At 40.2% G+C, this 22,372-nt stretch overlaps 1 protein-coding gene and 1 long non-coding RNA gene across 12 annotated transcripts in view; one reads left to right on the top strand and one right to left on the bottom strand.

Moving 5' to 3' along the window:
- The window catches only part of LOC124118834 (protein numb-like), a 112,229-nt gene extending 94,281 nt beyond the window's left edge, over positions 1-17,948 (top strand). For all 11 annotated transcript variants that reach the window (XM_046481199.2, XM_046481174.2, XM_046481160.2 and 8 more), the window contains 4 exons: positions 8,177-8,366; positions 9,185-9,406; positions 10,585-10,818; positions 12,801-17,948. In XM_046481199.2, the coding sequence (XP_046337155.2) occupies positions 8,177-8,366; positions 9,185-9,406; positions 10,585-10,818; positions 12,801-13,387 (1,233 nt within the window). In that variant the 3' untranslated portion in view covers positions 13,388-17,948. The remainder of the gene's footprint in view (positions 1-8,176; positions 8,367-9,184; positions 9,407-10,584; positions 10,819-12,800) is intronic.
- LOC124118899 lies at positions 7,655-7,975 on the bottom strand. The gene is made up of 2 exons (XR_006858551.2): positions 7,941-7,975; positions 7,655-7,758 (listed from the first exon to the last, which is right to left on the bottom strand). It is a non-coding gene; the product is annotated as an uncharacterized LOC124118899 (long non-coding RNA).
- Positions 17,949-22,372: the final 4,424 nt, after the last annotated feature.

Genomic DNA, 22,372 nt, shown 5'->3' with positions numbered 1-22,372 from the left:
CTCGTCACGTCGGAGACCCGGGTTCGATTCCCGACATGGGTACAATGTGTGAAGCCCATTTCTGGTGTCCCCCGCCGTGATATTGCTGGAATATTGCTAAAAGCGGCGTAAAACCATACTCACTCACTCACTCACTAAGCATAACTGCCATAGGCTAATTTGCATATCAAGTGACCAGACTTTTCTCTTGTTTGTAAACAAACGTGATTTTTCTGAAATCAGAACAGACTGGCCTAATGCACTTCTTTCGGAGCACTTTACATATTGTTTAGCATAATTATATAGATATGCTACTACAACAGCAACAGTGAGGTGCATCACAATATATATGTAAACAAGGATTACTACGCAAATGGAAATAGTTTTTCACGTTTTAGAATATTTTCACAATGAAAGTTAACCATCTATGTTTTTCTATATATGTAGACTTGTGAAAAATCAAACAGATGAAAAACATATGCAATATCTTGAATGGACTGTGTAAGATGTGATGAATCGTCACATGGCGCTGGCCTGTGGCAGAGGTACTATGCTGGCCGCATGGAACTCTGGGTAGGAGAATGTAGTACTTGTTAGATACATTGAAATACACTCATAATAGAAATAGCCCTCTGATAAAGACCTGTTGGGAAATCTATATTAGTATGTGTATTCATTTTGCAACAAAGTGTTTTGTTACAGCCCTATCATGAATAGGGTTCGATGAAACAAACCTACAGATGGCAATGATTGTAGTCTGCCTCAGTTAGGCCATCGCAAGTGTTCCAGCTATGAATGATCACATTTCAGAGAAAGTTGCTACTGCTTGTGCTTACTGCTTACTGTATGCAGATTAGAATAGCATCATCGAAACAGACCTTAATGTTCTGTGTGGCGAGGTTCAGTCTGGTAACCTGGGAGGTCAGTCTGGTAACCTGGGAAGTCAGTCTGGTAACCTGGGAAGTCAGTTTGGTAACCTGGGAAGTCAGTCTGGTAACCTGGGAAGTCAGTCTGGTGGTGCGAGAGGTGATCTGGTAACCTGGGAAGTCAGTCTGGTAGTGCGAGAGGTGATCTGGTACCTGGGAAGTCAACCTGGTAACCAGGGAAGTTAGTCTGGTAACCTGGGAAGTTAGTCTGGTAACCTGGGAAGTCAGTCTGGTAACCTGGGAAGTCGGTGAGGTAATATGAAAGGTGATTTGTTATCCTGAAAGTCGGTGTGGTAATATGAAAGGTGATCTGTTAACCTGAGAAGTCGGTGTGGTAATATGAAAGGTGATCTGTTAACCTGAGAAGTCGTTGTGGTAATATGAAAGGTGATCTGTTAACCTGAGAAGTCGGTGAGGTAATATGAAAGGCAATCTGTTAACCTGAGAAGTCGGTGTGGTAATATGAAAGCGATCTGTTAACCTGAAAAGTCGGTGAGGTAATATGAAGGGCAATCTGTTAACCTGAGAAGTCGTTGTGGTAATATGTAAGGTGATCTTTTAACCTGAGAAGTCGTTGTGGTTATATGAAAGGCGATCTGTTTAAATGAGAAGTCGTTGTGGTAATATGAAAGGCAATCTGTTAACCTGAGAAGTCGTTGTGGTAATATGTAAGGTGATCTTTTAACCTGAGAAGTCATTGTGGTTATATGAAAGGCGATCTGTTTACCTGAGAAGTCGTTGTGGTAATATGAAAGGCAATCTGTTAACCTGAGAAGTCGTTGTGGTAATATGAAAGGCGATCTGTTAACCTGAAAAGTCGGTGAGGTAATATGAAAGGCAATCTGTTAACCTGAGAAGTCGTTGTGGTAATATGAAAGGCAATCTGTTAACCTGAGAAGTTTGTGTGGTAATATGAAAGGCGATCTGTTAACCTGAAAAGTCGGTGAGGTAATATGAAAGGCAATCTGTTAACCTGAGAAGTCGTTGTGGTAATATGTAAGGTGATCTTTTAACCTGAGAAGTCGTTGTGGTTATATGAAAGGCGATCTGTTTAAATGAGAAGTCGTTGTGGTAATATGAAAGGCAATCTGTTAACCTGAGAAGTCGGTGTGGTAATATGAAAGGTGATCTGTTAACCTGAGAAGTCGTTGTGGTAATATGAAAGGTGATCTGTTAACCTGAGAAGTCGGTGAGGTAATATGAAAGGCAATCTGTTAACCTGAGAAGTCGGTGTGGTAATATGAAAGCGATCTGTTAACCTGAAAAGTCGGTGAGGTAATATGAAGGGCAATCTGTTAACCTGAGAAGTCGTTGTGGTAATATGTAAGGTGATCTTTTAACCTGAGAAGTCGTTGTGGTTATATGAAAGGCGATCTGTTTAAATGAGAAGTTTGTGTGGTAATATGAAAGGCAATCTGTTAACCTGAGAAGTCATTGTGGTTATATGAAAGGCGATCTGTTTACCTGAGAACTTGTTGTGGTAATATGAAAGGCAATCTGTTAACCTGAGAAGTGGGTGTGGTAATATGAAAGCGATCTGTTAACCTGAAAAGTCGGTGAGGTAATATGAAAGGCAATCTGTTAACCTGAGAAGTCATTGTGGTAATATGAAAGGCGATCTGTTAACCTGAGAAGTTTGTGTGGTAATATGAAAGGCGATCTGTTAACCTGAAAAGTCGGTGAGGTAATATGAAAGGGGATCTGTTAACCTGAGAAGTTTGTGTGGTAATATGAAAGGCGATCTGTTAACCTGAAAAGTCGGTGAGGTAATATGAAAGGCAATCTGTTAACCTGAGAAGTCGTTGTGGTAATATGTAAGGTGATCTTTTAACCTGAGAAGTCGTTGTGGTTATATGAAAGGCGATCTGTTTAAATGAGAAGTCGTTGTGGTAATATGAAAGGCAATCTGTTAACCTGAGAAGTCGGTGTGGTAATATGAAAGGCGATCTGTTAACCTGAGAAGTCGGTGAGGTAATATGAAAGGCGATCTGTTAACCTGAGAAGTTTGAGTGGTAATACGAAAGGTGATCTGTTAACCTGAGAAGTCGGTGTGGTAATATGTAAGGCGATCTGTTAACCTGAGAAGTTTGAGTGGTAATACGAAAGGTGATCTGTTAACCTGAGAAGTCGGTGTGGTAATATGTAAGGCGATCTGTTAACCTGAGAAGTTTGTGTGGTAATATGAAAGGTGATCTGTTAACCTGAGAAGTCGGTGTGGTAATATGTAAGGCGATCTGTTAACCTGAGAAGTCGGTGTGGTAATATGAAAGGAGATCTGTTTACCTGAGAAGTCGTTGTGGTAATATGAAAGGCGATCTGTTAACCTGAGAAGTCGTTGTGGTAATATGAAAGGCGATCTGTTTACCTGAGAAGTTTGTGTGGTAACACGAAAGGTGATCTGTTAACCTGAGAAGTTTGTGTGGTAATACGAAAGGTGATCAGTTAATCTGGGAAGTCTGTTTCATAATATGAAGAGTCAGTCTGGCCTAATGAGGTGGGAATGCTTGGACAAACCAAGAGTCCCATGGCATGTCCCGTCCACTGCAGGTGCTCGCAATTACACTGAACAGACCCCTCTGGGGGTTCTCAAAACCAACTTCCTTCCAGGAGTGTTTGATCAGTCCAGACTTTCAGTTATAAAATAATTGGCTCCACAAATGCCACCTGAGCTGCGGCTGGTTTGTCCACAATGGTTGGTTCCAGAATAGTCGGGCTGTTTGGATACATTAATTGCAGAGTCAGCAATTTCCACATGCATCAGTACCAGCCCATGTTTCCTACTCAGTGTGTAGCTGGTATACTGACATAGATATCAAGGAGACCTTGCAGTGTTTTGTCGTCTGTACTTACATAATTCCAATGTAATCTGTGCTGTTAGGGGACATGACACCAACACAAACGCTAGTTTGTGTCCCACCATAAGAAATGTCACAGATGATGAACCGTTGCAGTCTCCCTTCTTGTTTCTTGAGATCCGTGAAGATCCGAGGTAGAACAGGTCTTCAGCAACCCATGCTTGCCGTAAAAGGCAACTATGCTTGTCGTAAAAGGCGACTAACTGGATCGGGTGGTCAGGCTCGCTGACTTGGTTGATGCATGTCATCGATCCCAATTGCGTGGATCGATGCTCATGATGTCAATCAATGGATTGTCTGGTCAAGACTCGATTATTTTACAGACCGCTGTCATATAGCTGGAATATTGCTGAGTGCGGCGTTAAACAACAAACAATCAATCAACAATCAATCTTGTTTCTTGACTTCATTGATAGTCCTGTGTATTGTGTAATCTTGGTCTGAAAAGTTGTAGATTTGCAAATCTATATTTTTTCTTACACCCATTGACCACTCATTTAATAAATCAAATGTTTCCAATAGTTCTTTTCACTAGCATGGTGGCCATCTTGGTTTTCAACAAAAATGATCTACAGCTGCCATCTACCTAATGGTGAAAGTGAAGGTCTGCAAGGAAATATCTCTCGTCCTTCCTCAGTCTTAGTGGATATGTGTCAATTTTGAACCCTGATAGTGTGTCATTGGACATTGTTGGTATGGATGGTTGCTCAAGCTATCAACCACTGGTTTCATGTTGATTATTTTACTAATGTGCGCTCTAATGACAACCAATCAACAGCAGTTCACAACTTTGATTTCAATTTTATTATATACTTCAGTGTGAAAGACTGAATTTTCTAAAGTTGAGAAAAGTTATATTTTCATTGCAATGAACATAAATAACACTTGACATTTCACTCCAGTGAAACACTTTGACAGAACTATTGTCATACAAGAGTTACCTCCCCTTAAATTGTCTCCCTTTATTGTAAGTGTCTTTCCTGTACACAAACTGTTGACGTCCTTTTTATGTTAGTTCAACATTGACAAGGCAAAATAAAGACAGATGGTCATTTATGAAATTAATAACTCTTCTTGCAATTTGTTATTCTCTCGAAAATGTTTCATTATAAACTGTAAATGTTTCATTTAACTCGTCAATCAAAACTGTTCGTTTTGCAAGGCGCCACTTTTGTTACTTGACCAACATTATTCTTTCGCTTCCAACAGCAGTCTCCTAGTTTTCAAGAATATTTTTTGTTAAAGTTGATTTTGTATATAATCATATCTAAATGTAAGGTAAAGAATTTTCGTGACCCTAAAATCTTTTTGATATTGATGTTTATATTGTTTAAGATTTTGCAAACACGAAACTACTTTTTAAGTCGCAAACACATGGGGTGGTGAACCGTTGCAGTCTCCCTTCTTGTTTCTTGAGATCCGTGAAGATCCGAGGTAGAACAGGTCTTCAGCAACCCATGCTTGCCGTAAAAGGCAACTATGCTTGTCGTAAAAGGCGACTAACTGGATCGGGTGGTCAGGCTCGCTGACTTGGTTGATGCATGTCATCGATCCCAATTGCGTGGATCGATGCTCATGATGTCAATCAATGGATTGTCTGGTCAAGACTCGATTATTTTACAGACTGCTGTCATATAGCTGGAATATTGCTGAGTGCGGCGTTAAACAACAAACAATCAATCAACAATCAATCTTGTCTCTTGACACCACATGGGGTGGTGAACCGTCCCTGTGTGTTGGGGGGGGGGGGGGGATTTGATTGCAACATTCATTGGTAAGCCATAGATGGATAGGGCAGTAGGGATATCATCAATGGGGGATTCTGGGGGAATAGATCCTCGGTACATGTGCTTCTTAGTGTGAAGTTGAATGTAGATCAGGTGGACAAAATGGCTAGTACTTATTTAGGTGTCCTCCATGGAAGGCGATATTATAAATAAGACCCAAGCTATGCTTTCCTGAGAAGTAAAAATCATGTGATATCAACAGTTTTCCTTATAAGGCATTGAAGCACAGGCCTCAATGTTGCAACTAAAACAGTTGCCAATTTGACCTAAATTTCAATTTGTCTACTGTCTAAAACTCAGAGGTAGCCAAATGACTACCTTGAAAATATCTTGTGGCAACTAAATCTATTGCTTCACATTTGAAGACAGCTGATTGTCGAAAACATGTCTGCTAATAATTGTACTTGCATATAATTCCTCCTTAAGTCAACAATGAACAGAAATACATAAATATTAGTGTAATTATTATTTTATTTCAGTTGACAATGCTCATTGGATAAGCAAGGATATACCTAAATAATCTAGTAGCATAAATTACATCATTGTTTGAGTCACAAATAACAAAAATCAAGTACAGTTTCCACTAATTCATAATTTCAAGACTGGTGCTATGTCTTGTACATATTAAAATAGTTATTTGATAAAAGATCATTTCAAATGCTTTTGAATACCTACAATATTGGCTTTACGACTGGCTACCTTGAAACAAATGCTTGTAGCCATATGGCTACTTGGTAAAAGACCCGTGAAGATTCCGGGGTAGAATAGGTCTTCAGCAACCCATGCTTGCCGTAAAAGGTGACTACGCTTGTCGTAAAAGGCGACTAACAGGATCTGGTGGTCAGGCTCGCTGACTTGGTTGATGCATGTCATCGATCCCAATTGCGGGGATCGATGCTCATGACATTAATCACTGGATTGTCTGGTCCAGACCGCCGTCATATAGCTGGAATATTGCTGATTGCGGCGTTATACACCAAACCAACCAAAGAAAACTTGGTAAAAAATTTAACTTTGAGGCCTGAAGCAGTCTTGCAGAAATAAGGTCTCCATGATGATATGAGCACTCACATGGACCTGCTCTTTGATTCAACATTGTGCAGGGTTTGATTAAATTGCGTCATGTGTCGGCATTATGTAGGTATCGTCCAGCATGTTAATGGCAGCTGTGTCTGAAGGCAGGACACTGTTGATGTGTGCTGGGTCTTTGTCAAGTTGGGTCGCATGGCATGAAGATAATATTGATGTTATGATACTGATGTCAAGATCCATTGTAGACTAGACAGAATTGGAAGTCTGGTATCAATAGATGTCATGTTGGAATGGAGGTTGCATGGAACAAAGATCCTATTATTCATTACCCTTCAAAGATATCGATTGCTGGATGGTGAATAGCTGATGACCATGTTTCTTATTGCAACATGTAGATTTGTTCTGAGTTGCAGTGTGTTATCTATATAAAAAGTATGTCATTGTATAGATAATTTTCCTGTACTTGAACCAGTAGGAAGTGTTGTTTAGGGGAATATTCCTATAGAATTACAAACCACAGTTAGGATGTATGATAGGGAAATAGAGATTTGTTTTGATTTTGTTATGTTTTCTGTCATATCATCATTGTCTTTTTGTAATATTTTCTGTTGTAATGTTCTGTGTCAAGAATGCAGTTGCCCTTCGTGGGCAGTATAGGACTGAAGTACCTCATGCTTGTCATATGAGCCGACTTTCAGCAGCCAGTTGGGTGGTTACATTGAATGACCTTGTTAAAAGTGTGCCATCATGATGTTGTGGGTAATTGCTCGTGATGTCAACCATTGGTGTTTGCTCAGACTTGATTATGTATAGTCCACCATGACATAGCTGGAAAATTGCTGACAACGGTTTGAAACAATATTGACTGACTGCAGACTGAATGTTTACCTGGTCTAATTGTGCAGTTATCTGCTCTGTTACAGACTGAATGGTTACCTGGTTGTCTAATCGTGCAGTTATCTGCTCTGTTACAGACTGAATGTTTACCTGGTCTAATTGTGCAGTTATCTGCTCTGTTACAGATTGAATGTTTACCTGGTCTAATTGTGCAATGATCTGCTCTGTTACAGACTGAATGTTTACCTGGTCTAATTGTGTAGTGATCTGCTCTGTTACAGACTGAATGTTTACCTCGTCTAATTGTGCAGTGATCTGCTCTGTTACAGACTGAATGTTTACCTGATCTGCTCTGTTACAGACTGAGTGTTTACCTGGTTGCCTAATTGTGCAGTGATCTGCTCTGCTACAGACTGAATGTTTACCCGGTCTAATTGTGTAGTGATCTTCTCTGTTACAGACTGAATGTTTACCTGGTTGCCTAATTGTGCAGTGATCTGCTCTGTTACAGACTGAATGTTTACCTGGTCTAATTGTGCAGTGATCTGCTCTGTTACAGATGGAATGTTTACCTGGTTGCCTAATTGTGCAGTGATCTGCTCTGTTACAGACTGAATGTTTACCTGGTTTTCTTATTGTGTAGTGATCTGCTCTGTTACAGACTGAATGTTTACCTGGTTTTCTTATTGTGCAGTGATCTGCTCTGTTACAGACTGAATGTTTAACTGGTCTAATTGTGAAGTTATCTGCTCTGTTACAGGGAGAGAGACTAAGCCATGCAGTAGGGTGTGCCTTCGCAATATGTCTGGAACGGAAACAGAAGCGGGACAAGGAGACAGGGGTGACAGTTCAGTTCAACCAGGATCGAACAAGCTTCACTCGGACAGGGTCCTTCAGGCAGACCACACTCACAGAGAGGCTGGCGGACCCCCAGAGTGCAATTCTAGCAGGTTAGCGACAGCTGGTACTGGAGGCATTCAACCATTACTGGAGGTGTCTCCTGATGCTGCATGACTAATGTACCGTATTCGACGTAATAAGCGCCTTGCTCTAATAAGCGCCCACGGCGAAATTTGCTAAGATATTGGCTAGTGAACAATCCCAATTAGCACCCCTTCCGATTGATCAATGTAAACAAGACTTATTTATTCGCGTATAATACGCACTTGTGTGTTACGTGCACCCTTAATTATGGGCATTTAATTTTGGAAAAATATATCTGTCGTACATAAACATTTCAGGCTGTGAGCATAAACCACAAAAATTATTTTTCAACTCACCAAAAAAATATTCTGATAAGAGCCCCCTATTTCTAATTTTGAGAGCACCCTGGCCAATTATTACGTCGAATACGGTAATATGTTGCTGAAAAGACTGACATTATTAGAGCATGAAATTATTCTATTTTATTCATGGTAGATACATGAACATTTTGAAGCACCATTGTCATGTAAATATAATACATAAACTCCATTAGGTCTGTTTGGTGGTCTATTTCAACTGTATAATTATTTTTGATATTGACTTTAGTGTCATGGAAAGCATGAATGTAATTGAGTGAGTAAACATTGCAGTTTATCAGTTATATGTTCATGTTGTATTGAAACAATAATCGTAGTTTTGAAGGTTACAGGGACACCCTGGTAGTAACGCCTAAGGCTCAGGTTGGGTTCCCTAAGCCAAAAGTCCATACTCACTCTCTGATGTATCTGAACAAAACACTGTGATATGATATCTATAAGGTTGAACTTGATCATATTTTGAACAGAACCAGTCCCAGTGCGGAAGATTGACAACCCTTATGCTGTTCAACGGCCGCATGCCACGTCGTCAATGTTAAACAGACAGGGTTCATTCCGAGGATTTGAAAAGCTCCATGAAGCCTCATCCCCCTTCAAACGCTCCGTGTCCCTACGTCTGGGAGAACTCCCCTCCACGTTACAGAGGCAGAACGCAATACTAGAATCCCCAACACATAATGGCAATGGTGGTAAGGGAGATAACTGTGTCCTGTTTCTCAGTACCTTGTCTGATGCTACTGTTGGCTTGTCGTGCTTAGGGACGTGGTGCTATTCCCGGCATTAGTACTCTGTGTCCTATGCAGTGATAAAACTAACAGCACTTGCATGTTGGCAGTTGGTGTCTTGCTAAATTTTGGAAATTCCTTTCCAAATGATAAACTATGTGATGAACTATGAACAGGTACTATTGAAAAAAAGTTAATGCTAATTTAGAGAACAACAGCATTGAAAGTAAATATGACACACGGGTATGAGGTGGTACTAGATGGTATGATCATATGACTTAAGCCGAAAGGTGATGTGCACTTACTAGTTTTAATTGAAGAATTTTCTTGATAAGTTATAGCTGCCAAATTAGAAGTGACTTTGATCCAGTAATCAGCTTAATAAGGTCATATTCTTAAAGCATGAACCACTGCAGTGTGTTGTCTGTACGTTGTGACCTGTGAAGATCCGGGGTAGAATAGGTCTTAAGCAACTCATGCTTGCTGTAAGAAGCGCCAAACAGGATAGGGTGGTCAGGCTTGCTGACTTGGTTGATGCATGTCATCGTATCCCAATTGCGAGGATCAATGCGCATGATGTCAATCACTGGATTGTCTGGTCCAGACATGATTATGTACAGACCACCATCATAGAGCTGGAATATTGCTAGGTGCGGCATTAAACAACAAACTGACCAACCACCAAACCACCCAACCACCCAACCAACCAATTTTGTATGATGTCTATTGTTTTTATGCTTATTTAGCATCTATGTCATGATATGACTGAAATACTGTTCTATGAGGCATTATTGGGGCACCGGTGTCCCAGTCGTCTAAGGTGCTATGATCATACGTTTGAATCACAGTTCACCCCAATAATGTTTCTAGGTTTGTCAGTGCGATACCTTTTTTTCATTGGTTTCACCAAAGTGGTAAACGTCTAAGACCTGCATCACTTCTGGCTTTCCTCACACATTATGCTGACACGCCATGATATAACTGTTCAAAGTGGCGTTAAGCCTAACTTATTAAACCCAAACCGAGCACTATACTGTCAGGTAGGGATTGACCCTTGTTAGTACACTATGCCACCTGGTAGGGTATAGCCTTTATAACAACCCTGACTAATGTGGTTTTAACTGCTGGTGTTTGTCCTGCAGCAGTAGGAGGTGCTATACAGGAGATGTCTCCCACCCATGAGCAGGAGGATTCCATCACCAAGATGTGTCAGCAGCTCACACAGGGGCTGTCTACACTGTCCTCGGACGAGCCCTTCGCCAACGCCCCAACTCGACCAGGGATGGGTCTCCCACACCAGAACTCGGTCCCACCATTCCATCAGTACTCCAGCCCCACTCAGCCAACTCTTGTGAGACAGAACACTACGCCAGCAGGTAGAGTAAAACATGTTAACAGAACACTGTACTGGCAGTTAGGCTATAACACTTGTAACAGAACACTGTACTGGCAGGTAGGGGATAACACTTGTAACAGAACACTGTACTGGCAGGTAGAGTAGAACATGTTAACAGAACACTGTACTGGCAGGTAGAGTAGAACATGTTAACAGAACACTGTACTGGCAGTTAGGGGATAACACTTGTAACAGAACACTATACTGGCAGGTAGGTGATAACACTTGTAACAGAACACTGTACTGGCAGTTAGGGGATAACACTTGTAACAGAACACTGTACTGGCAGGTAGAGTAGAACATGTTAACTGAACACTGTACTGGTAGGTAGGTTATAACACTTGTAACAGAACACTGTACTGGCAGGTAGGTTATAACACTTGGAACAGAACACTGTACTGGCAGGTAGGGTATAACACTTGTAACAGAACACTGTACTGGCTGGTGGGGGATAACACCTGTAGCCTAACAGAACACTGTACTGGCAGGTAGGGGATAACACTTATAGCAGAACATTGTACTGGCAGTTAGGGGATAACACTTGTAACAGAACACTATACTGGCAGGTAGATGATAACACTTGTAACAGAACACTGTACTGGCAGGTAGGTGATAACACTTGTAACAGAACACTGTACTGGCAGGTAGGGGATAACACTTGCAACAGAACACTGAACTGGCAGGTAGGGGATAACACTTGCAACAGAACACTGTACTGGCAGGTAGGTGATAACACTTGTAACAGAACACTATACTGGCAGGTAGGGGATAACACTTGCAACAGAACACTGAACTGGCAGGTAGGGGATAACACTTGTAACAGAACACTGTACTGGCAGGTAGGGAATAACACTTGTAACAGAACACTGTACTGGCAGGTAGGGGATAACACTTGTAACAGAACACTGTACTGGCAGGTAGGGGATAACACTTGTAACAGAACACTGTACTGGCAGGTAGGGGATAACACTTGTAACAGAACACTGTACTGGCAGGTAGGGAATAACACTTGTAACAGAACACTGTACTGGCAGGTAGGGAATAACACTTGTAACAGAACACTGAACTGGCAGGTAGCGGATAACACTTGTAACAGAACACTGTACTGGCAGGTAGGGGATAACACTTGTAACAGAACACTGTACTGGCAGGTAGGGAATAACACTTGTAACAGAACACTGAACTGGCAGGTAGCGGATAACACTTGTAACAGAACACTGTACTGGCAGGTAGGGGATAACACTTGTAACAGAACACTGTACTGGCAGGTAGGGGATAACACTTGTAACAGAACACTGTACTGGCAGGTAGGGGATAACACTTGTAACAGAACACTGTACTGGCAGGTAGGGGATAACACTTGTAACAGCACACTGTACTGGCAGGTAGGGAATAACACTTGTAACAGAACACTGAACTGGCAGGTAGCGGATAACACTTGTAACAGAACACTGTACTGGCAGGTAGGGGATAACACTTGTAACAGAACACTGTACTGGCAGGTAGGGGATAACACTTGTAACAGAACACTGTACTGGCAGGTAGGGGATAACACTTGTAACAGAACACTGTACTGGCAGGTAGGGAATAACACTTGTAACAGAACACTGAACTGGCAGGTAGCGGATAACACTTGTAACAGAACACTGTACTGGCAGGTAGGGGATAACACTTGTAACAGAACACTGAACTGGCAGATAGCGGATAACACTTGTAACAGAACACTGTACTGGCAGGTAGGGAATAACACTTGTAACAGAACACTGAACTGGCAGGTAGCGGATAACACTTGTAACAGAACACTATACTGGCAGGTAGGGGATAACACTTGTAACAGAACACTATACTGGCAGGTAGGGGATAACACTTGTAACAGAACACTGTACTGGCAGGTAGGGGATAACACTTGTAATGTTTATATGATGTGTGTGATGTTGTTCACAATATTCATGACTGTTGCAGGTTACGGATCCAATGTACCCCAGCCCACCACCAACCCGTGGGCAAACCCCGCCACAACTGCCGCCACCCCTCCTGCACCTCAGCGTGTGCCTAGCGAGGACTGGCCAAACAAAGGAGCCACCTCCCCAATGGGATCAACCAACCCCTTTGCCTCTGCCCCCCAGACTGCTTTCACCACCTCCCCAACGTCGTCTGCTGTCAACGGTGTGCCTTTCTCCGGAGAACCCTACCCTAAGGCACCTCCTGCCCAGCCCCCAATGGCACGGCCGCGACCAATGCCCTTCCAGCACACGAGGAGTCATTCCATAGATACAGGAGAACTCTCTAACACGGGCTGGCAGAAGACTAAACCTACATTGTTAGAAATGGCTCATCAAAGAAGTTTCCAGCAGAATGGAAACGTATCAGGCAGTAGTCAGTGGAGTGTGTCTGAAAGTTCTTCGAGTAGCAGTGTCGCCAGCCCGACACGTCAAGCCGGGCCAGGGGTGGATCCTTTCGATGTTGCCTGGGCAGCAAAGGCTGCCAATAAATCTGGCAGTAATCCATTCGGGTCAAAGACTGTGAAACAGTTCGAAGTACAGTTATAGAAGTGATTTCTTTTATATGACAAAGTGATAGACATTGGCAAAGTCCTATTTTTAAAAGAGATTTGTGAAGGATGCTATTTTCCATGGCTGGATATATCATCAGATACTGGCTATCTGAGAAAAGTTGTATAATGATTCATTACAGTGAAGATGTATACAGACAGGCGTTGGATATCATGAGCATCGTAACACATAGCGTCTCTGTGGAATAACACTTACCGGTTGCACAATGTGTACAGTTTAGTGTTTCACAAGGAGCTGCTGCAGCCAGACCTACATACCATTGTCGACACATCACTCACATCTCCTGCTGTGCCAGCCAGGTTTCTCAGTTATTCATCAGGTTGTTGTACAGTCTTGTATAGAACCAATCGCTGGAGCACATCTCTCAGTTATTCTGTCAGACCAAGTCCATGTCCATGTCCGCTGATGTGTCATTATCCCAGGTGTGGTATAACAGCATATACCAGTGATAATGGCAGGGGGTATAACAGTATATTTCTGTGATTATCACACATACATACCAGTCATTATGGCAGGTGTGGTATGACGGTGTACATACCAGTCATTATAGCAGGTGTGGTATAACGGCATCCATACCAGTCATTATGGCAGGTGTGGTATAACGGCATCCATACCAGTCATTATGGCAGGTGTGGTATAACGGCATCCATACCAGTTGTAAGGGCAGGTGTGGTATAGCGGTGTATTACCAATCATTATGGAATGTGTGGTATAACGATATACCATGTGTGAGCTTTAACTATCCAGTGCTTGGTACTGTTACGTGTGCAGGGTAAACGATTAACTTGTATGCTCTGATAAAAGCTACTGATTGTGGAACAATTTTGTGTTGTTGACTTGCATCAAGTTTGGGCCCTGTATGAATTGTTATGTACCCGATACATAGATTGATGTACCCTAGGATCAATTTCTGCTGTAACATGCCCAGACTCTAGTGTCTGAAAATATCCCATCACCATGAGAGCTGTCATTCAAGCCAGGGTTGTGTTCAGGGTGAATGTGAAGTTTTTCCCATGATCTGAAACCTGTTCATGAAGTATATCTGGACTGTGTTAAAACTATTACTTTGAAACAGCCTGTTTCAGTTTATTCCATTCAGACCAGTTTGGGAATGAGTCAGCCTACAAGGACTGACCCACATCTCTCCTCTGTTGGACCATGAACTGTATTGGACGACCTTGTGAACGCATCTTCTTCTGATCATGCACAGCGCCCTCTATGATGTCGTGTCACCATTTCCCAGCAGCCTTGTAGCACTTCCTTACTTCTGTACCGTGCTTCTCATGGAGATAAGAAGTGTTTCATTTTAACTGGAATTAGCTCACTTTTACCATGTTGCAATTCGTTTGTATTGTTTATTGTAATTAATATTTTAAATTAATCTTGCTGTCCATTTTATAATAACAGGAAAGACAATCTTAATAGATAACTTAACATTATCTTCAAATACTTTTTATGGGTAGCAAATCTTTTACAAATTACATCTTGTGATTTTAGTACTTTTCATAAACAAGATTTTTTAAATATATATTTATCAGAAACCGAATTTTGAATTGATCACTCCTTATGTCCTGATTTGCACATGAATGGACAATGGGGGTTTTAGAAGTAAAAACAAATAGAAAATATTAAATTCCTATTTTGAACAGCCTGTAACATTTTCTGTGGCTGGTCTTGCGCCTTTGTAATGGAAGTGTCAGCATGTACATATTGTTGTGTATCCATCTACACCTTGTGTATTTGTTATCTTATCATGTTAAGTAGTTTAAAAATTAAGAACTTGAAGTGCACAATCAAATTTCCTCATCCATTGATATGACTTACTTCATAATACATGAGCATTTTTATTTTGATCTCTATCCTTCCAAACTGTCTACTTAATTTCCTTGATAGAATGCACTATTATGTTTTATACATTTATAACAGATGAAATTTTAGAACTAGAATTTATTACAGTTGCCCAAACTGACTTGTCATGTTTGTAAATATGAATATACTCAGACCTTTGAGCAATAGCTGAATGAGTTTCTCTGCCTTATAAATAGACATGAGACTAGACACTGGTAATGCCACACCTGTAAGCAAGGTGGTGCCACACCTGTAATTAAGGTGTCACCACACCTGTAATTAAGGTGTCACCTGATGCTTGAGATTATGTCAAGAGTGCTGGGTACAAGTGACATCTTTGTACCACACTGAACATTTACACTGTAGTAGTGCTATATTTTAAATGTTTATTTAAATTTTATTACAGAAACACATTTTTCAGATTTTATATGAGTATAACCAACAGACATTTTAGCCTGTTTCTGAAGAATCGGTTTGACCTTGATCCAAGTTCAATCAGCGGCCTTCTTGTTTAGCTTTTGACATTATTTGACTTTTCTGAAATTGTCATATTGGAATATTATGTTGGGAAAATAGTATCTAAGTCGGATTACCTGATTTGGTGATGAAGACATCTTTATCCCACAGTTTACCAATCTGTGTCTGTCTTTACACCGTATGTTCTGACCAGTGAGATCTCTGAAGTTGGTTATACCAAATTAATGCGGTGACCATAGCTACCCCTTTTTGCTGCCTCAGGTTTTCTTTTCATCTCCTCTCTCTCCTTAGTATTTGACGCAGTCAGTATTGCTGTTCTTGGGATTATTTTCTTGGAGAAAATACATCAATATATTTACAGAAATAGCCTTCAGCCAACCCTAAGCCAGAACATTAAATTTTTAGACTCATCCATGTCTGTGGTAAAAAGCTAGTCAGACATGGATAGTTTTCTCTGTTTAGCCTAGATGAACATTTCCTCAATAATACCCCAAACTATAGGTCAAACTGTCCTGGAAAGTTGTTGTGACTAGTGCGATTTTCCTGTCACATTTTGCTTGTTTCTTGGTGTGAAATAAACACTAATTGCTCAATATTGACAGACAATACTGGAGGCCTTTCATATACCGGATGTTACATCATGAAATAGAGCAGGCCGTTATGACATTGACACAAGTTTATATAATTTTAATGTAAATATATAGTTTATTGCAAATATTACATATTTATTCAGTGTGAGATGTCAAGGTTGATATGAGATCATGTTAATTACAGTGGAACGGTCTGTTTTCAACCGTCCAAATGTGTAACAGATTGTTTGTAAGCTGTTTCCCCAAGAACTTTCTTCTCACATGTATGATCAGTTTTCGACAAGTAGTATTTCAATTCACTTCATCATAATATTAGAAGTAAATATACTGAAGAAAAAAAATCATGAATATTTTGGGGTATATTTTGATGAAATTGTATGCTCAGTCTTCACAACAAAAATGATCCCCAAAAATATTGAGATCACAAACTTTTTGTGTTCAGTGTATCAACCAGTAAGTATTAACTTATCTTCTCTTTTATGACAACCTTTTGATTTAGTAACATCACATTCAGATTGTGAGAAGGCAGGTTGTGGGACTTAGCGCTAATATTGCATTGCTTATGGTAACTTAGTCCAACAATGTTAACGATTACTAGCCAGTGACAATGATTTATGGTATGGTATGAACCAGTTTTTCTGGAGAATATCAATCCTTTTTTCAGCATTGCTGCTCAGACTGCTTCAGATTGTTTCTTTATCTCATTCAAATTGAACAAGGAAGTTACACAGAAAAAACAGTGATGAAATATGCGTCCTAACCAAGAAAGTAAACTGTGTGCTACAAATATTCAAAAGTTTCCTCATGAATCCTATGAATTTAAAATTGGCAACTCATATGAATTTTGATTGGTTGGAAACCACCTTGTGGTGAATGCACTGACTGCCCTTGAAGCTGCCATCTTGCTTGCTTCGTTAGTGACCGAACTTCTATCCATGTAGGTGTTGTGTACGGGAACATATCATCGCGTCGTTCTCCTGGGTTGTGTCTGCGGTATATATCTGTCATATTACCCGCTTAGTAGAACAGGATTCTGTTTCTTCTCAATAAAACCATGTATTATAATATTCATGAAATGTGATATTGTGAAACATCCTGATGTGATAACAAAGGGAGACAACTTTGGTCAACTATTTCAAACTGTGCTCTGTGTCCTAATTCCGACATTTCTGTCTTATTGTGCTGTGTATTCAGTTGAAAAATTTCATGGTGAATTTGTTATCATCCACTTATGATGACAATAGCTTTACCTCAATATCTCAGATGTGTAAATATCAACAATCAGGTGACGCTCAGTTGAATCCAACTGGAGGTCATGGCTGGATTTGGTTGTAATAGAATGTCATTTTTTTATGTGACTTGTTAACCTCATTGTTCTTGTCTTAGAAAATTTTAAGTCCTTATTCAGTGGAGAAAAAGCTGATATCTCATTTATTATCTTATTTTAACCAACATTTTTAATTCCTGAAGGTCGTGTCACTGCAGTGTACAAGACATGTTTATAGGACGAGGAAACATGTGTACCACATGTGGCTCCTGGTGTTAGTGCCGTCATACACCAGTTGTCACGTCACCGTGTATAATGTAAGCTCCCGGAATAAAATAAACATGATTACAGTTAACCCCTGTTGTTTTACTTGACTTGGGAATTATTTGCAAGAACCATACTTCTAACTAGCATTATGAGGACCAATTTATAAAATGCTTTCCAGTCTGATATGGCAGCTTGGCTTGTATACTCCCCAGGGAGCTGAGAATGAAGTTTTAGTGATCCAAAAGATCGGGGCAATACTAATGTAGAGATATTAGCATTCACTTCGTGAATAGAAGTTGGCAAACTGTAAATGGGATTATTATTATTATTATCATCATCATCATCATCATCAGAGTTTTCAGCTTCTAAATAGCCACCCAGTGGGTCATGCTCTGTAATCCTGTGCACTACCACCATCAAATCTCTCTACTTCTGTATGTAGTTTTTCTTGCATAACGTTGTTCGCGACGCCTGTAAACATGTCAACCATCTTCACGACGAAGTGTAAAACGTGACTCTTCACTAACCAAACTTGTCTCCATCGCAGTTGTGACCTTGACACCATTGACGTCGCAGTTGTCAGGTCCATCAAAATGACACCTCAAACTGGTCATCAAGAATGAATACCTTCAGCAGATAAACAGTTCAACTGTCTGGGCTGATATCTTGCGCAATCCTGGTATTGCCATAGTCGTAGAGGTGACTGTAAGTGACGTAGCCGTATGAATCTGTCCTGTGCTCTAGTAATGGTACGTGGTCGACCGGATCTGGAAAGGTCCTGTGTTTCCCGTGTGTCCTGTAATGGTGCTTGAAACCTTGTAGCAGCTGAAGATTATTCTCCTTTCTGATGGCGTTGTTGCGTTGGGCTTCCGTCACTCATGGCATGTTTTCGCTTTTCACTTGCTGTAAGATTGTGATGGCATGCAATGAAAACTCAACGTTTTTCTAGCCCACCAAGCGATGTTGCATATGCATGTCCGTGTGTTTCAGCCCAAGGCTCTCACGTTGTATTTTTGCACTTTTTCGATCTTTTCACCAAATTTCTGCAGTACCTCATTCTTTCCGCACAAATGAATCCCAATCCATGCAGAAATGACCAATTCATTTTTGGTATTATTTTTGTATGGATGTTGGGAACACTGTCAGTACCGTATTCGACATAATAAGCGCCCCGCTCTAATAAGCGACCACGGTGATATTTCCTATATTGGCTAGTGAACAATCCCAATTAGCACCCCTTTCGATTGATCAATGTACAAAAGACTCATTTATTTGCGTATAATACGCACTCGTGTACAATATGCACCCTTAATTATGGGCAATTAAATTCTGGAAAAATATATCTGTTGTATGTAAACATTGCAGGCTGTTAGCATAAACCACGAAATTTATTTTTTAACTTTTTTTTTCTTCAAAAAATGAATATTCTAAAAAGAGCCCCCTGTTTTGAGAGCGCCCTGGGCGCTTATTACGTCGAATACGGTATTTCTTATATACTACTTTTGCGTTCCTTTTTTTTGCAGAGTATAATTGTCATTCATAGGCTTTTGAAAGTTTTCTAACATTATCCAAGGTCAAACTGATTGTTTGCATGAGGGAAGGAGTGAAAGTTCAAGTCAAAGCCAGGTTCTCACTCAGGATTTGGTTGGGTTAGCATGTGAAATATTCATTCAAGCATACATTGTGACACAAAGTTTCAAGATGATCAAAGGTTATAAAATTATCTGTATCTGTAAGTTAACTTAACTTAATTTAAGAATAAATAACAACAAGTTGGGCTTTGTTTAAATCACCTCAGGTGGTCAGGTCAAGGTCACAGAGAGGATCAACTGGGTGATAGAATTTGAGTTCTTCGAGTTCAAGTTCACTCTTCTGTGTGTAGGGGTATTTTGCCTGGAAAGAAGCAAGCATAATTTTTGCATGTAATATGGCACTTCTCTGAATTTGTTAACAACATGCCACTTCACAATGATTCCTCTAGGCATAAGTGACACCTACATACAGAGAGACCTTGTTAATCCACACATGCCACTTCACAATGATTCCTCTAGGTATAAGTGACACCTACATACAGAGAGACCTTGTTAATCCACACATGCCACTTCACAATGATTCCTCTAGGTATAAGTGACACCTACATACAGTGAGACCTTGTTAATCCACACATGCCACTTCACAATGATTCCTCTAGGCATAAGTGACACCTACATACAGTGAGACCTTGTTACTCCACACATGCCACTTCACAATCATTCCTCTAGGCATAAGTGACACCTACATACAGTGAGACCTTGTTACTCCACACATGCCACTTCACAATCATTCCTCTAGGTATAAGTGACACCTACATACAGTGAGACCTTGTTAATCCACACATGCCACTTCACAATGATTCCTCATTTTAAGTGACACCTACATACAGTGAGACCTTGTCAATCCAATATGGATGTTTCCAACAAGATCGTCCTTTGTCCAACCAAGGAGCCTGCCACGAAGAAGCATACAACACAAGACAGATATGAGAAATATTTATTGGGAAACAAGATGTACAAACAACATGAAGGCACTTTGGCACGATACATCTGTTGTGATCAACAACGATATATACTACCGGTACTCATTCAAAATTAAAGAACACCCAGTTTATTATGAAAGAAACAGGTGATCTTTAACTTCTTATAATGGGTGAGCAGCTGACAACCTCACATGAGCACTTATATCACAGACACTTCAAAATTCTTAATAAAATAGTGGATTTTGGAATGCTATTAGGTAAACACATTTAGACACGTAACCAGTGTGCACTTGGTGGATTAACTCAAGGCATAATTGGTACCTTGTATTGATCGTCTTTATCTACTAACGCAAGTGTATTGCCCTTTGAAAACAACTTATTTTGCAATCGGTTAAATCAGATCAGTGAAGCCATAGACTGTAGAAACCAGTCCCTTGTTAGCAGAATATTATATAACATAAGAACAATAATATAGGATCTATGGAGGTTGCAAAGTTTTGTCAAACTGAACTGTTGTCTACATTCGCTATCTTAGGCATCAAAACTACATCTCAGATTCAAGATATGAGGCCTGTTTCACAAAAGCTATCAAAGCGTACAACTGACACAAATGTACATACGTGACGTCAGTCACAGCTGTATGATCTTGCAAAGGTCCACATGTGTTCATCAAACCCGAGTGAGTTGGACTGGGTTTATGGGGACTTATTCAGACCTGCCTCGAGGCCGATAATCGGCTTCATGTCTGCAGCAAATGTCAGTAAAGTGTCTAAAATTGGAATTAAACATTTCCCAATTCATTTTGTTATAGTTATAACTGATGTTATGGCTTTGTCAAAGTGGCTTGTATTTCACTGACAAAGACCAATACAGAGGACCTGAGAAAGGGTCCCATTGCATAAACAATTTTAGCAGTGAGCATGGTAAGACGATCGTCATGCCCATCATTTAACATTGACTTAAGACAGTTATAGTGCTTTGACAGCTGTGAGAAATGGAGCATACATGCACATCACGTACCTAGTTCAGTATTGGAATACATCAACAACATAAACACCAGTATTAGGGCTAGGAAGGGTAACTCGGGTACTCGGGTACTCGGGTTGAGTTGGTACTGAGTAGGACCCGGGAACCCACAGGTTAGTCACGTGATGATATTGTTTAATGGCAAATATTATTTAGAACTCTATGGTTACACTATATGTGACAAATTTCTTCTAACTTTATATGTTTGTATAATGATATAACTTCCGTAAACTTCAGTGTATGCATGACCAGATTGGATTATACGTGTATCTAAATTTATTTTGACCGGAGTACGGTCAAACGTTTCCCAATCAGACATTTTGTACCTCTATCTTGACACCTACAGAAGATATACCTGGGTAGGGTTGGGTAATAGGGGGGTGAGTACCCGGGTAGTAAATTTGGACTAGTCCCAGCCCTAACCAGTATTCACTAATGTTGTAACAACTACACATCAACATGGAAACCACATGATAATCATGAGCTCTGTGTAACCGATTTCAAATGTCAACACATTAGAGTGAGGGTGTTGATTGGAATCTCAGTTATTCTTACACATCGAGATGATGTTTATATTTGTAGATACTTATAAATACATCCATCAAAATCATTTTCTACACATGATATGTTTAACAAAAAGACCTTAGAATGAAACAAAAATATCTGATTTCCTAAATATCAAGACTAGCTGCAATGATGTCTGAATACACAGTGAGCAAATGTCAATATATACATGTAGATCTTCCTGTCTGTCCATCAAATCTAATTGACAGCAACAGCATTGATCCTTTGAAAATTACCACATTATGGTCATGCATACATATACCTTTTTTTCAAATAATAAAAACAATTCTCTGACAACCTAGCAAATTCTTGATTACATAAAAATATGATTTCCAACACCGAACGACAATAAACGTGAAAGATTTGACTATTTGTATAAAATGCAGAGAAAGGTGGATTAAAATAAG

This window comes from Haliotis rufescens, unplaced genomic scaffold, assembly GCF_023055435.1.
Source record: "Haliotis rufescens isolate VD_foot unplaced genomic scaffold, xgHalRufe1.0.p SCAF_3, whole genome shotgun sequence".
NCBI classification, from domain to species: domain Eukaryota; kingdom Metazoa; phylum Mollusca; class Gastropoda; order Lepetellida; family Haliotidae; genus Haliotis; species Haliotis rufescens.
Note: the sequence above shows the minus strand (reverse complement) of the source record. Positions and strands in the feature narration are given on the sequence as shown.